This window comes from Oncorhynchus kisutch, linkage group LG20 (assembly GCF_002021735.2).
Source record: "Oncorhynchus kisutch isolate 150728-3 linkage group LG20, Okis_V2, whole genome shotgun sequence".
In the NCBI taxonomy this organism is placed as follows: domain Eukaryota; kingdom Metazoa; phylum Chordata; class Actinopteri; order Salmoniformes; family Salmonidae; genus Oncorhynchus; species Oncorhynchus kisutch.
Window position 1 is genome coordinate 23233434 of NC_034193.2, and position 13601 is coordinate 23247034.

Genomic DNA, 13601 nt, shown 5'->3' on the forward strand with positions numbered 1-13601 from the left:
AACACTCCCACAGTGTGTCACCACTGTTGGTCTCTAAATGGTAAAGCCCAACACTAAATACAGATGCATACACACGCACACATGTGCGTGCACGCATGAACACATACACAAACAAACACACACAAATGCAAAAAAAACAAACAGACTAAGGGTTTTTCTTTATTTTGACTATTTTCTACATTGTAGAACAATAGTGAAGACATCGAAACCATGAAATAACACATATGGAATCATGTAGTAACCAAAAGAGTGTTAAATAAATCCAAAAATATAGTAGCCACCCTTTGCCTTGATGACAGCTTTGCACACTCTTGGCATTTTCTCAACCAGCTTCACCTGAAATGCTTTTCCAACAGTCTTGAAGGAGTTCCCACATATGCTGAGCACTTGTCGGCTGCTTTTCCTTCACTCTGTGGTCCAACTCATCCCAAACCATCTCAATTGGGTTGAGGTCAGGTGATTGTGGAGGCCTGGTCATCTGATGCAGCACTCCATCACTCTCCTTCTTGTTCAAATATCCCTTACACAGCCTGGAGGTGTGTTGGGTCATTGTCCTGTTGAAAAACAAATGATAGTCCTAAGCCCAAACCAGATGGGATGGCGTATCGCTGCAGAATGCTGTGGTAGCCATGCTGGTTAAGTGTGCCTTGAATTCTAAATAAATCCCTGACCGTGTCACCATGCTTCACGTTGGGAACCACACATGCGGAGATCATTCATTCACCTACTCCTCGTCTCACAAAGACACGGCGGTTGGAACCAAAAATAAAATGTTACTCATCACACCAAAGGACATATTTTCACCAGTCTAATGTCCATTGCTCGTGTTTTTTGGCCCTAGCACGTCTCTTCTTATTATGGTGGCCTTTAGTAGTGGTTTCTTTGCAGCAATTCAACCATGAAGGCCTGATTTACGCAGTCTCCTCTGAGCAGTTGATGTTGAGATGTGTCTGTTACTTGAACTCCGTGAAGCATTTATTTGGGCTGCAATCTGAGATGCAGTTAACCCTAACTTATCCTCTGCAGCAGAGGTACCTCTGGGTTTTTCTTTCCTGTGGCGGTCCTCATGAGAGCCAGTTTCATCATAGCTCTTGATAGTTTTTTCGACTACACTTGAAGAAACTTTCAAAGTTCTTGACATTTTCCAGATTGACTGACCTTCATGTCTTAAAGTAATGATGGACTGTCATTTCTCTTTGCTTATTTGAGTTGTTCTTGACATATAATGGACTTGGTCTTTTTCCAAATAGGGCTATCTTCTGTATACCACCCATACCTTGTCACAACACAACTGATTGGCTGAAACGCAATAAGAAAGAAAGAATGTCCACAAATGAACTTTTAATTGCTTCTGAATCTGCATTGCTTGCTGTTTGGGGTTTTAGGCTGGGTTTCTGTATAGCACTTTATGACTTCAGGCTGATGAAAAAAAGGGCTTTATAAATACATTTGATTGATTGAACAATCAATTGAAATGCATTCCAGGTGACTAACTCATGAAGCTGGTTGTGAGAATGCTAAGAGTGTGTAAAGCTGTCATCAAGGCAAATGGTGGCTACTTTGAAGAATCTCAAATATAAAATATATGTTGATTTGTTTAACACTTTCTTGGTTACTACAGGATTCCATAGAGTGCTTTTTCATACTTTTGATGTCTTCACTATTATTCTACAATGTAGAAAATAGTAACAATAAAGATAAACCCTGGAATGAGGTGGTGTGTCCAAACTTTTGACTGGTACTGTATAACAGGGTTAATTTTGTTTCCACTTGCCACTGCAGAGATATGTATTCGATGTTTATGTATTCCTATTGGTTGGTTGAATTGACATATTAGTCAGGTGTTATGTTATTGGCTCCGCTTGCAGATAGGGGGAGATTGTGAAATTTGGCCTTGTGTTTAATGTTATTGTCCTGCTGAAAGGTGAATTCATCTCCCAGTGTCTGGTGGAAAGCAGACTGAACCAGGTTTTGTAATGGATTTCCACAAAACAACACTTTGCATTCAGGACAAAAAGTGAATTTTTTGGCAGTATTAATTTAGTGCCTTGTTGCAAACAGGATGCATATTTTCGAAAAAATGTATTCTGTACAAAAAATAAAAATTCTTCGAAAATTCCACCAGACACTGGGAGATGAATTCACCTTAAGACTCTGTCAATTAGGTTAGTATTATGGAGTAACTACAATTTTGTTGATCCATCCTCAGTTTTCTCCTATCACATTGGCGGTTTCCTTCCTCTCTGGCAACTGAGTTAGTAAGGACACCGGTGTCTTTGTAGTGACTGGGTGTATTGATCCACAGTGTAATTCATAACTTCACCATGCTCAAAGGGATATTCAATGTCTGATAAAAACATGTTTTTTTACCCATCTACCAATAAGTACCATTCTTTGAGAGGCATTGGAAAACCTCCTTGGTCTTTGTGGTTGAATCTGTGTTTGAAATTCACAGCTCAACTGAGGGACCTTACCGATAATTGTATGTGTGGAGATGAGAGATGAGGTAATCATTCAATAATCATGTTAAACACTATTATTGCACACAGAGTGAGCCCATGCAACTTAATATGTGACTTGTTACGCACATTTTTACTCCTGAACTTATTTAGGCTTGCCATAAGGGGTTGAATACTTGTTTGATTCAAGACATTTCAACTTTTCATTTGTAAACATAATTTCACTTTGACATTATGGGTACTGTGTGTAGGCCAGTGACCAAAAATCTCAATTTAATCCATTTTAAATTCAGGTTGTAAGACAACAAAACGTGGAAAAAGGGGTGTGAATACTTTCTGAAGGCACTGTATATATACAGTATATATGTGTGTGTGTGTGTGTGTGTGTGTGTGTGTGTGTGTGTGTGAGAGATATTTCTGGCTTCCTTGGATGTGTTTTATATGTTATTGCTGTAAGAGCAAGCTAGCAAGCATGCGCTAATTGTAACGGCCGCATTAGCTCCCTGCTAATTCACAGTTATTCCCATGCTAACAGACAAATCTGCAGCCATCAACATACTGTTGTCCTGCACATCTAATGTGCTTCCTTGTGTCTATCGTCAGAATAAACACCAATCAACTGGGATCTCCGGCTGAGCATTCCTTTCTTTAAAAACACAACGCAAGACAGTTAGTTACACGTACGATCACATCTGTTAACCCACCCATACACATACAGTATACTCACGGAACATGGTCATGTACTGCAGTGGCTGTAGACGCCAGCTTCCCCATAGCGTGTTGTAACCATGGCTACGGGCATACGTCCCTAGGTTGAAAGCCGGTTCCGTACCAAAAGAGTCAAGGATTCGGAAGCGGCATCTGGAGAGAGGAAGAAATGTATCATCATAGGCATATTTCATTGTGTTGAACTGTATCTTATGTGACTTGAAATTATGTGGAAAAACTGTCTTGAATCTAGTACTTACGAGTTTGCTTCATGTAATTACATGGTAATGATATATATTGTTACAGTACCTTGGAATAAGGCTAATTTAATCCATCATGTTAACAAAAGTAACCAACGTGTCATTACTGGTAGTGTTGGAAGGCCAGCCCCATGGCTCCCTGGAGATGGGCTAGGCCGTGGTAGTCTGTATAGATGAGGTCAAAGGGCAGGGGCATCTGGATGGGGCAGCTTCCTTTGCCCGGGGCTGCACCTATCACACTGCTCCACCAAACACAAACAAACACTCTGTGATGGTGAGATAGAACTCAAAGTGACAATGCATTGTGAGAGCTTTAAGTTGTCAAAGGATGATGATTATTCATGATTAGATCAGTCTTCAATACATTTCAATGGATATGCAAAGCCATGATGTTGTTGGATATCAAGGTACTAGACATGTTTTATTAAAAGGTGTGTAAAGCACACCTTGAATCCTGTACTTCTGGCTTGCCTTCCTGGTTATGGGTTCACTTAATATGGCCGCTGACCCATCCATCACAGAACATTGACTTGAATGGGGATTCCCATTATAGTAATTCTATTTCTATGGGGTGTTACCTGTGCAGGTGGTTCTGGGAGGTGGTAAAGGTCAGATTGTGACCCAGGATGAAGAGAGAGGCACTGAGGTCAGCCCACTGCACCAGCTCTCCCAGAGGCCCCCCTTGGTCCACCATGGCCCCGAACCGCTGGCCCGCACCCCCAGACAGGACCCCTGGGTAGAGCAGGACCTAGAGAGGGGGAGAACATGGAGGTGGAGGAAGATGATTACTCATGATTAGATCAGTCTTCATTACATTGAAATGGATACGTGAAGCCACGATGATGTTGGATATCAAGGTATTAGAAATATTTCTAGCACCTGGGGGCACATGCAGAAATAACTTAAAACACAGCCTTATTTGAGTATATAAAGGTTTTATCACTTCAATATTACACATTCAACAATCATCCCACCAGCATATCAGCGCAAGCATTATGACTAACCTAAGGAATAGTAACTAAAAATAATTAAAGACATACAGTTGAAGTCGGAAGTTTACATACACATAGGTTGGAGTCTTTAAAACTAGTTTTTCAACCACTCCACAAATTTCTGGTAAACAAACTATAGTTTTGGCAAGTCGGTTAGGACATCTACTTTAAGTCATTTTTCCAACAATTGTTTACAGACAGATTATTTCACTTATAATTCACTGTAACACAATTCCAGTGGGTCAGAAGTTTACATACACTAAGTTGACTGTGCCTTTAAACAGCTTGGAAAACTTCCGAAAATTATGTCATGGCTTTAGAAGCTTCTGATAGGCTAATTTACATATTTGAGTCAATTGGAGGTGTACCTGTGGATGTATTTCAAGGCCTACCTTCAAACTCAGTGCCTCTTTGCTTGACATCATGGGAAAATCAAAAGAAATTAGCCAAGACCTCAGAAAAATAATTGTAGACCTCCACCAGTCTAGTTCATCATTGGGAGCAATTTTGAAACGCCTGAAGGTACCAGGTTCATCTGTACAAACAATAGTACGCAAGTATAAACACCATGGGTCCACGCAGCCGTCATAGCGCTCAGGAAGGAAACGCGTTCTGTCTCCTAGAGATGAACGTACTTTGGTGCCAAAAATGCAAATCAATCCCAGAACAACAGCAAAGGACATAGTGAAGATGCTGGAGGAAACAGGTACAAAGTATCTATATCCACAGTAAAACGAGTCATATATCCTCGCTCATCAAGGAAGAAGCAACTGCTCCAAAACCGCCATAAAAAAGCCTGACTACGGTTTGCAACTGCACATGGGGACAAAGATCGCACTTTTTGGAGAAATGTCCTCTGGTCTGATGAAACACAAATAGAACTATTTGGCCATAATGACCATTATTATGTTTGGAGGAAAAAGTGGGAGGCTTGCAAGCCGAAGAACAACATCCCAACCGTGAAGCACGGGGGTGGCAGCATCATGTTGTGGGGGTGCTTTGCTGCAGGGAATTTTTACTAGGATTAAATGTCAGGAATTGTGAAAAACTGAGTTTAAATGTATTTGGCTAAGGTGTATGTAAACTTCCAACTTCAAGTGTATGAAAATATTACAGCAGGAGATAGGGGGATTATAAATATAGATGCAGTATGTAAGAGTTTGAAATCGAATGAACTTCAAAGTATGTTAACCCCATAGAATGGCATATTAGAAGTTCATTTAATAGAGTCTCTGTGGTTAACACACCCTCTTCTGCAGTGAAGTCGTCTTAGTGGTGTTCTCTCGTATCCTGTGTCCCGCCTTTATCCAGCATGAAGACAGCCTCTCCACCCTGGACCGGATGAACCTTCCTGCAGGACCCTGAATTCCACCAAACACCTCATACAATGGCCTCAGAGTCGTCCGGACCTCTGCCTGTGTGAAATAAAAAGGGATTATTGAACAACAATACTAAAGCAGTACAAAAGTAGTGTATGCCAGTTAGAATTAGATCAAATAATTTGATTGAGGTATGGCTTGCATCCAAATTTGAAAGGGGAAAAAGTTATCTTGGCCAACATTAAGGAGGCTCTTATAAATCATTGACTCAAAAACATCCCAACCCCTGCTCAGGAAACTCATCCCATTCCCACTATTTCACAGCATTATCATAGTACTTCTACAGATAATCATGTCCCCAGGGGTATTGCCAGTAACAATCGTGACCATAAAAAAAAAAATCCACTGTTACTGTTAGCCCAATTGGGAAGCCCACTGTGGTAAGCTCGTCCCATAATGTTATTTCAAATACCACAAAAATGGATACCCCTGCTGTATTCAAAGTGCATAGAGTTGGGTTGTTACATATCAACGTACAAAGTTTGATGTCAAAGATGGACCTTCATGATATTTGGGTGCATGACAGGAGCCCGGACATTTTGGTTCTCACAGAGACTTGGACAAATGGTTCGATCCCGGATAAGGACATTGCTGATTACCACATCTTCAGGTGTCACAGACTGAAAGAAGGGGGAGGGTGGCTATATAAGTGAAATCAACTCTTGTGGCATCAAGTTCTCTAAATATCACCCCCAAAACATTTGCTTTTGGTTTTTGATATGTCCATAAGCCAAAATACACAACTATCTGTTGATGGCATTTACCCCCTTCTTCAAGCCCTCACAAATTGGTTGTTGATCATTGCTAGACAACAATCTTCAGGTCTCGAAATAGATTTTCAAGCAGATTTAATTCAAATCTGTAACTCGGCCACTCAGGAATATTCACTGTTTTCTAGGTAAGCAACACCAGTGTAGATTTGGCCATGTGTTTTAGGTTATTCATCACCCAGTATCTGGTGGAAAGCAGACTGAACCAGGTATTCCTCTAGGATTTTGCCTGTCCTTAGCTCCATTCAGTTTCTTTTTTATCCTGAAAAACTACCCAGTCCTTAACGATTACAAGCATACCCATAACATGATGCAGCCACCACTTTGCTTGAAAATATGGAGTTCTCAGTACTCAGTAATAGGTTGTATTGGATTTGCCCCAAACATAAATGTCACACCCTGATCTGTTTCACCAGTCTTTGTGCTTGTCTCCACCCCCCTCCAGGTGTCGCCCATCTGCCCCATTATCCCCTGTGCAATAATACCCGTGTTCTCGGTTTGTCTGTTGCCAGTTCATCTTGTCTTGTCAGGTTTTACCAGCGTGCTTTCCCGTCTTTCTGTTTCTCAAGTTCTGTTTCCTAGTTTTTCCTAGAACCTCTGCCAGCCCTGACCCCGAGCCTGCCTGCCGTCCTGTACCTACCTGACTCTGACCTGATCACGAACCTCTGCCTGTCCTCTACCTGCCCTTTGCCTGCCCCGTGTTTATAATAAACTGCACTATCCACCTCCTGCGTCTGCATCTGGGTCATATCCTGAGTCGTGATAATATGATCTGGCCATGACTGACGCAGCAGACTTGGACCAGCTCCACAACGCCGTCTCCTCCCAGGGAGCCACCATTGGAAGACATGAGGAGTTACTTCAAGGTCTTATGGAAGGATTCCAGACCTTGGCGGAACACCAGGACATGCCTTCAACACATTGCTGGAGCAATTCCTGCCCCGGGATGTCTTCCTGCAGGCTTGGGAAAAGCCCGGACCTCTCCGCCGTTCTCACGGAGTACCAGGAACCTCCGGGAGGTTTTCAGCAAGGCCCATGCCACCTCGCTTCCTCCGCATCGGCCCTATGACTAAGTCATTGACCTTCTCCCGGGCACCACACCACCTCGGGGGGCGGCTTTATTCCCTGTCAGGGCCGGAGACCAAGGCGATGGAGAAGTATATTGAGGACTCCCTGGCTGCAGGGGGTATCCGTCCTTCTGCCTCCCCGCCGGCACCTTCTGCCTTCCCCACCGGGGCCTGAATGACCTCACGGTTAAAAATCGTTACCCGCTTCCACTACCCACCTCGGCTTTCGAGCCTCTCCAGGGGCTACCATCTTCTCCAATTTGGACCTCCAGAACGCCTACCATCTGGTACAGATATGGGAAGGGGATGAGTGGAAGACCGCCTTTAACATGGCTAGCGGGCACTACGAATACTTGGTGATGCCATTCGGACAGACCAACGCTCCTGCGGTGTTCCAGGCCCTGGTAAAAGATCTTCCCCGGAACATATTGACTAGGTTCGTGTTCGTCTACCTTGATGACACCTCGTGTTTTCACACTCGGCTCAAGAACATGTCCTCCATGTCAGACAAGTCCTCCAGCTTCTTCTGGAGAACCAGTGGTTCGTCAAAGCAGTAAAATGCTAATTATATCGCTGCACCATCTCCTTCCTTGGGTACATCATAGCTGCAGGCAACATACAGATGGATCCTGAAAAGGTGAGAGCGGTGGTGGATTGGCCGCAACCCACCTCCAGAGTGCAGCTGCAATGCTTCCTGGGATTTGCCCATTTCTACCGCCGGTTCATCTGGGGTTACAGCACCCGGGCTTCCCCACTGTCAGTGCTCACCTCTCCCAAGGTCCTGTTTACGTGGTCTCCCGGTGCAGACCAGGCATTCTTGGTTCTCAAGCACCAATTCACTACCATCCCCATCCTAATCCATCCAGATCTGTCCCGGCAGTTCGTGGTGGAGGTTGATGCCTCAGACGTCAGAGTGGGGGCTGTCCCAAGACCAAAAGCTGCATCCCGGCCATGCTGTTCACCCGATTCAACTTCACCATCTCCTACCTACCCCTTGTCTCGCAGCTGCACTCATCTGGGGTATAGAGAACCAGGTCCATGGGGTGCAGGGGGCCCGGCTAACCGGATGTTTGTCCCGGACTCTGCCTGTTCCTCGGTTCTGGAATGGGCTCATTCCTCTCGACTGGCCTGCCATCTTCGCTCCCGTCGGACCCTGGCCTTTGTATGACAAAGTTTTTGGTGGCCCATCTTGGTTCCTGATTTCTCAGCCTTCATCGCCGCCTGCACCGTGCGTGCCCAGAATAAGACTCCTCGGCAGGCCTCCTTCAACCACTTCCCGTCCCTCACCATCCCTGGTCACATATATCCCTGGACTTTGTCACTGGTCTCCCCCCGTCTGATGGCAACACAGTTATCCTTAACGTGGTGGACCGGTTTTCCAAAGCCCTCCATTTTATTCCTCTCCCCCTTAGCCAAGGAGATGGCACAGCTCATGGATCCATGGACTTCCGATGGACGGTCTCTGACCGGGGTCCTCAGTTCTCATCCTAGTTCTGGAAGGTGTTCTGCATTTTGACTGGGTCATCGACCAGCCTGTCCTCCGGGTTCCACCCCCAGTCTAACAGCCAGTCGGAGCGAGCCAATCAGGCTCTTCGCTGCCTCGTGTCCGCCAATCCTCCCACCTAGAGCCAGCAGCTCGTGTGGGTAGAGTACGCCTGCAACCTCCTCCCTTGCTCAACCCCTTGCATTTTGAGTGCTCCCTGGGATATCAGCCCCCGCTCTTCCCTGGGGGCAAGAGGAAGAGGTCAACTGACCCTCGGCCCAGATGTTTGTCCGCCGCTGTCACCGTACCTGGAAGAGAGCCCAGTTGGTGCTTCTCAAGACCACCCCCAGGTATCGACGATAGGCAGAACACCACCGGACCCCGGCTCCCCGTTATAGTCTCGGGCAGAGGGTATGGCTGTCCACTCGGGATCTGCCCCTCCGGGTAGAGTCCCGCAAACTGTCCCCACGTTTTATCGGCCCTTTCCCCATCTCCTTGATTCTCAGCCCCTCTGCTGTTCGTCTTCTGTTGCCCTGTACCCTCTGCATACATCCCACTTTTCATGTGTCCAGGATTAAACCTATATCTCACAGCCCTTTGTCTCCTATTTCCCGGTTCTGACCATTCTGCCTGCCCTAACCCTGAGCCTGCTTACCATCTTGTACCTGCCTGACTCTGACCTGATCACAAACCTCTGCCTGTCCTCTACCTGCGATTTGCCTGCCCAGGATTTATAATCAATTATCTGAGAACTATACTATCCACCTCCTATGTCTGTATCTAGGTCATATCCTGAGTGGTAATAATACAACTTTGTATTCAGGGCAAAAAGTGAATTGCTTTGCCACATTTATTGTACATTGTTGTAAACAGGATGCATGTTTTTAATATTATTATTCTGTACAGGCTTTCCTATTTTCACTCTGTCAATTAGGTTAGTATTGTGGAGTAACTACAATGTTGTTGATCCATCCTCAGTTTTCTCCTATCACAGCCATTAAACAATGCTTTAAATTCAACATTGGCCTCATGCTGAAATCCCTGAGCAGTTTCCTTCCTCTCCGGCAACTGAGTTAGAAAGAATGCATGGGCCTCCCGAGTGGCGTAGTGGTCCAAGGCACTGCATCGCAGTGCTAGCTGTGCCACTAGAGATCCTGGATCGAGTCCAGGCTCTGTCGCAGCCGGCCGCAACCGGGAGACCCATGGGGCGGCACACAATTGGCCCAGCGTCGTCCGGGTTAGGGGAGGGTTTGGCCGGCAGGGATGTTCTTGTCCCTTCGCGCTCTAGTGACTCCTGTGGCAGGCCGGGCACAATGCACGCTGACACGGTCGCCAGGTGTACGGTGTTTCCTTCGACACATTGGTGCGACTGGCTTCCATGCATCAAGAAGCAGTGCAGCTTAGCTAAGTTGTTTTTCGGAGGATGCACGGCTCTCGACCTTCGCCTCTCACGATTCCGTATGGGAGTTGCAGCGATGAGACAAGACTGTAACTACCAAATGGATACCACGAAAAAGGGGTAAAAGTTTTAAAAACGGAAGGACGCCTGTATCTTTGTAGTGTCTGGGTATATTGATACACCATCCAAAGTGTCATTAATAACGTCACCATGTTCAAAGGAATATTCAGTGTCTGCTTTTTCTATTTTTACCTATCTACCAATAGGTGCCCTTCTTTGTGAGGCATTGGTAAACCTCCCTGGCCTTTGTGGTTGAATCTGTGTTTGAAATTCACTGCTCGACGGAGGGACCTTACAGATACAGTATTTGTATGTGTGGGCTACAGAGATAAGGTAGTCATTCAAAATTTATGTTAAACACTATTATTGCACAGAGTTAGTCCACGCAACTTACTATGTGACTGTTAAGCACATTTTTACTCATTAATTATTTAAGCTTGCCATAACAAAGGTGTGGAATACTAATTGATTCAAGACATTTCAACTTCAAATGTTTTATTCGTTTGTAGAAATGTTGAAAAACATTCTGTGTGTGTAGGTAAGTCAGTGACAAAAAAAAATCTAAATGTAATCCATTTAAATTCAGACTGTAACACAACAAAATGTGGAAAAAGTCAAGAGGTGTGAATACTTTCACCACAAGCTTTTCTTCATGATAAGTGTCACTCTGACATCTCTATTAGCTGCATGCCTGACCCTGAATTAGCTCTAGAATTGTTCTCATTCATTTTTATCTCCCTGGCAGAAAAACAGTCCCTGTAAACGCCTTAGAGTAAGAAATAGAACAAATTCTTGGTTTTCTATAGAACTTTCAGATCTAGTTATGCTGACAAATCAAGAAATGCTGACTCCGTAGCTGATTGGCAGCTTTTTCGGCCATTGAGAAATAGATGCACTTCCTCAATAAAGAAAGCTTGTGGTGAAACTTCAGGAAAACAGTTAATGCACTGTAGCGTGGAAATTCCTCTCCTTCCCTAACTAAGCAAGTTGTCTCATTACTGAGAAAGATGAGATAAATAGTGCTTCTAAATGAGCATTTTATCTCGGCAGGCTTTATAATTTGAAAGAAATTGTGGTTTAATTGACCCTGGTCAGACAGTCGACTGCCTGCCCTTTTCCCAGCCTCTAGTTGGCTCGATGGAAGTCCCGTCAACTTCCATCGAAGTTTGTTTTCATTCCAACAACTTTCTACTTGTAATGTGCCAGACGCCTTGCACAATATTGATGTAAAAAACACTGGGGCTGATTTGCTTGACCCTTTCTTGCTGCAGCTTTCGGCTCCTCTGATTGCAGAATCTTAAACACACATTTTTAACCTTACAATTATTTCTGGTACCATCCCCAGGGTCTGGAAGGCGACCCATATACTCCCCCTTCACAAAGGTGGTGACCTGTGCGACCAACATAATTATTGTCTGGTGTAAAGGAGTCAGGTTTGTTGGCCTCCTTACTCGCACAAGCTTTTTCAGTTCTGCCCACACATTTTCTATGGGATTGAGGTCAGGGCTTTGTGATGGCCACTCCAATACCTTGACTTTGTTGTCCTTAAGCCATTTTGCCACAGCTTTGGAAGTATGCTTGGGGTCATTGTACATTTGGAAGACCCATTTGCAAACAAGCTTTAACTTCCTGACTGATGTCTTGAGATGTTGCTTCAATATATCCACAAAATTTTCCTACCTCATTATGTCATCTATTTTGTGAAGTGCACCAGTCCCTCCTGCAGCAAAGCACCCCCACAACATGATGCTGCCACCCCCGTGCTTCACAGTTGGGATGGTGTTCTTCGGCTTGAAAGCCTCCCAATTTTTCCTCCAAACATAACAATTGTAATTATGGCCAAACAGTTCTATTTTTGTTTCATCAGACCAGAGGACATTTCTCCAAAAAGTACAAATCTTTGTCCCCATGTGCAGTTGTAAACCGTAGTCTGGCTTTTTTATGGCGGTTTTGGAGCAGTGGCTTCTTCCTTGCTGAGTGGCCTTTCAGGTTATGTCGATATATGACTTGTTTTACTGTGGATATAGATACTTTGTACCTGTTTCCTCCAGTATCTTCACAAGGTCCTTTGCTGTTGTTCTGCGATTGATTTGCACTTTTTGGCACCAAAGTACGTTAATCTCTAGGAGACAGAACATGTCTCCTTCATGAGTGATATGAGAGCTGCGTGGTCCCATGGTGTTTATACTTGCGTACTATAGTTTGTACAGATGAACATGGTACCTTCAGGCATTTGGAAATTGCTCCCAAGGATAAGCCAGACTTGTGGAGGTCCACAATTTTTTTCTGAGGTCTTGGCTGATTTCTTTAGATTTTCCCATAATGTCAAGCAATGAGGCACAGAGTCTGAAGGTAGGCCTTGAAATATATCCACAGGTACACCTCCAATTGACTCAAATTATGTCAATTAGCCTATCAGAAGCTTCTAAAGCCATGACATCATTTCCCAAGCTGTTTAAAGGCACAGTCAACTTAGTGTATGTAAACTTCTGACCCACTCAAATTGTGATACGTGAAATAATCTGTCTGTAAACAATTGTTGGAAAAATTACTTGTCATGCACAAAAAGTAGATGTCCTAACCGACTTGCCAAAACTGTAGTTTGTTAACAAGAAATTTGTGGAGTGGTTAAAAAACAAGTTTTATTGACTCCAACCTAACTGTATGTAAACGCCCGACTTCAACTGTATATATATTGTCATTGTCGTTTATTGATGTGCTCAAGCTGCAACAAACACTCAAACTGGACAATTTTATCTCAATCTCTTCATTCAAAGACTCAATCATGGACACTCTTACTGACAGTTGTGGCTGCTTTGCGTGATGTATTGTTGTCTCTACCTTCTTGCCTTTGGGCTGTTGTCTGTGCATGTACCATGTTTTGTGCTGCTACTGTACCATGTTGTGCTACGGCCATGTTGTGTTGCTACCATGATGTTGTCATGTTGTGTTGTCATGTGTTGCTGCCTTGCTATCTTGTTGTCTTTAGGTCTCTCTTTATGTAGTGTTGTCTCTTTTGTCATG

General features: G+C 44.2%; 1 protein-coding gene across 1 annotated transcript in view; it reads right to left on the minus strand.

Moving 5' to 3' along the window:
- The window catches only part of LOC109865497 (alpha-1,6-mannosylglycoprotein 6-beta-N-acetylglucosaminyltransferase B), a 44318-nt gene that overhangs the window by 9746 nt on the left and 20971 nt on the right, over nucleotides 1–13601 (minus strand). Inside the window, exons 9-12 of the mRNA XM_020453731.2 lie at nucleotides 5667–5834; nucleotides 4006–4175; nucleotides 3535–3666; nucleotides 3187–3320 (exon numbers count right to left, since the gene is read on the minus strand). Of these exons, the coding sequence (XP_020309320.2) occupies nucleotides 3187–3320; nucleotides 3535–3666; nucleotides 4006–4175; nucleotides 5667–5834 (604 nt within the window). The remainder of the gene's footprint in view (nucleotides 1–3186; nucleotides 3321–3534; nucleotides 3667–4005; nucleotides 4176–5666; nucleotides 5835–13601) is intronic.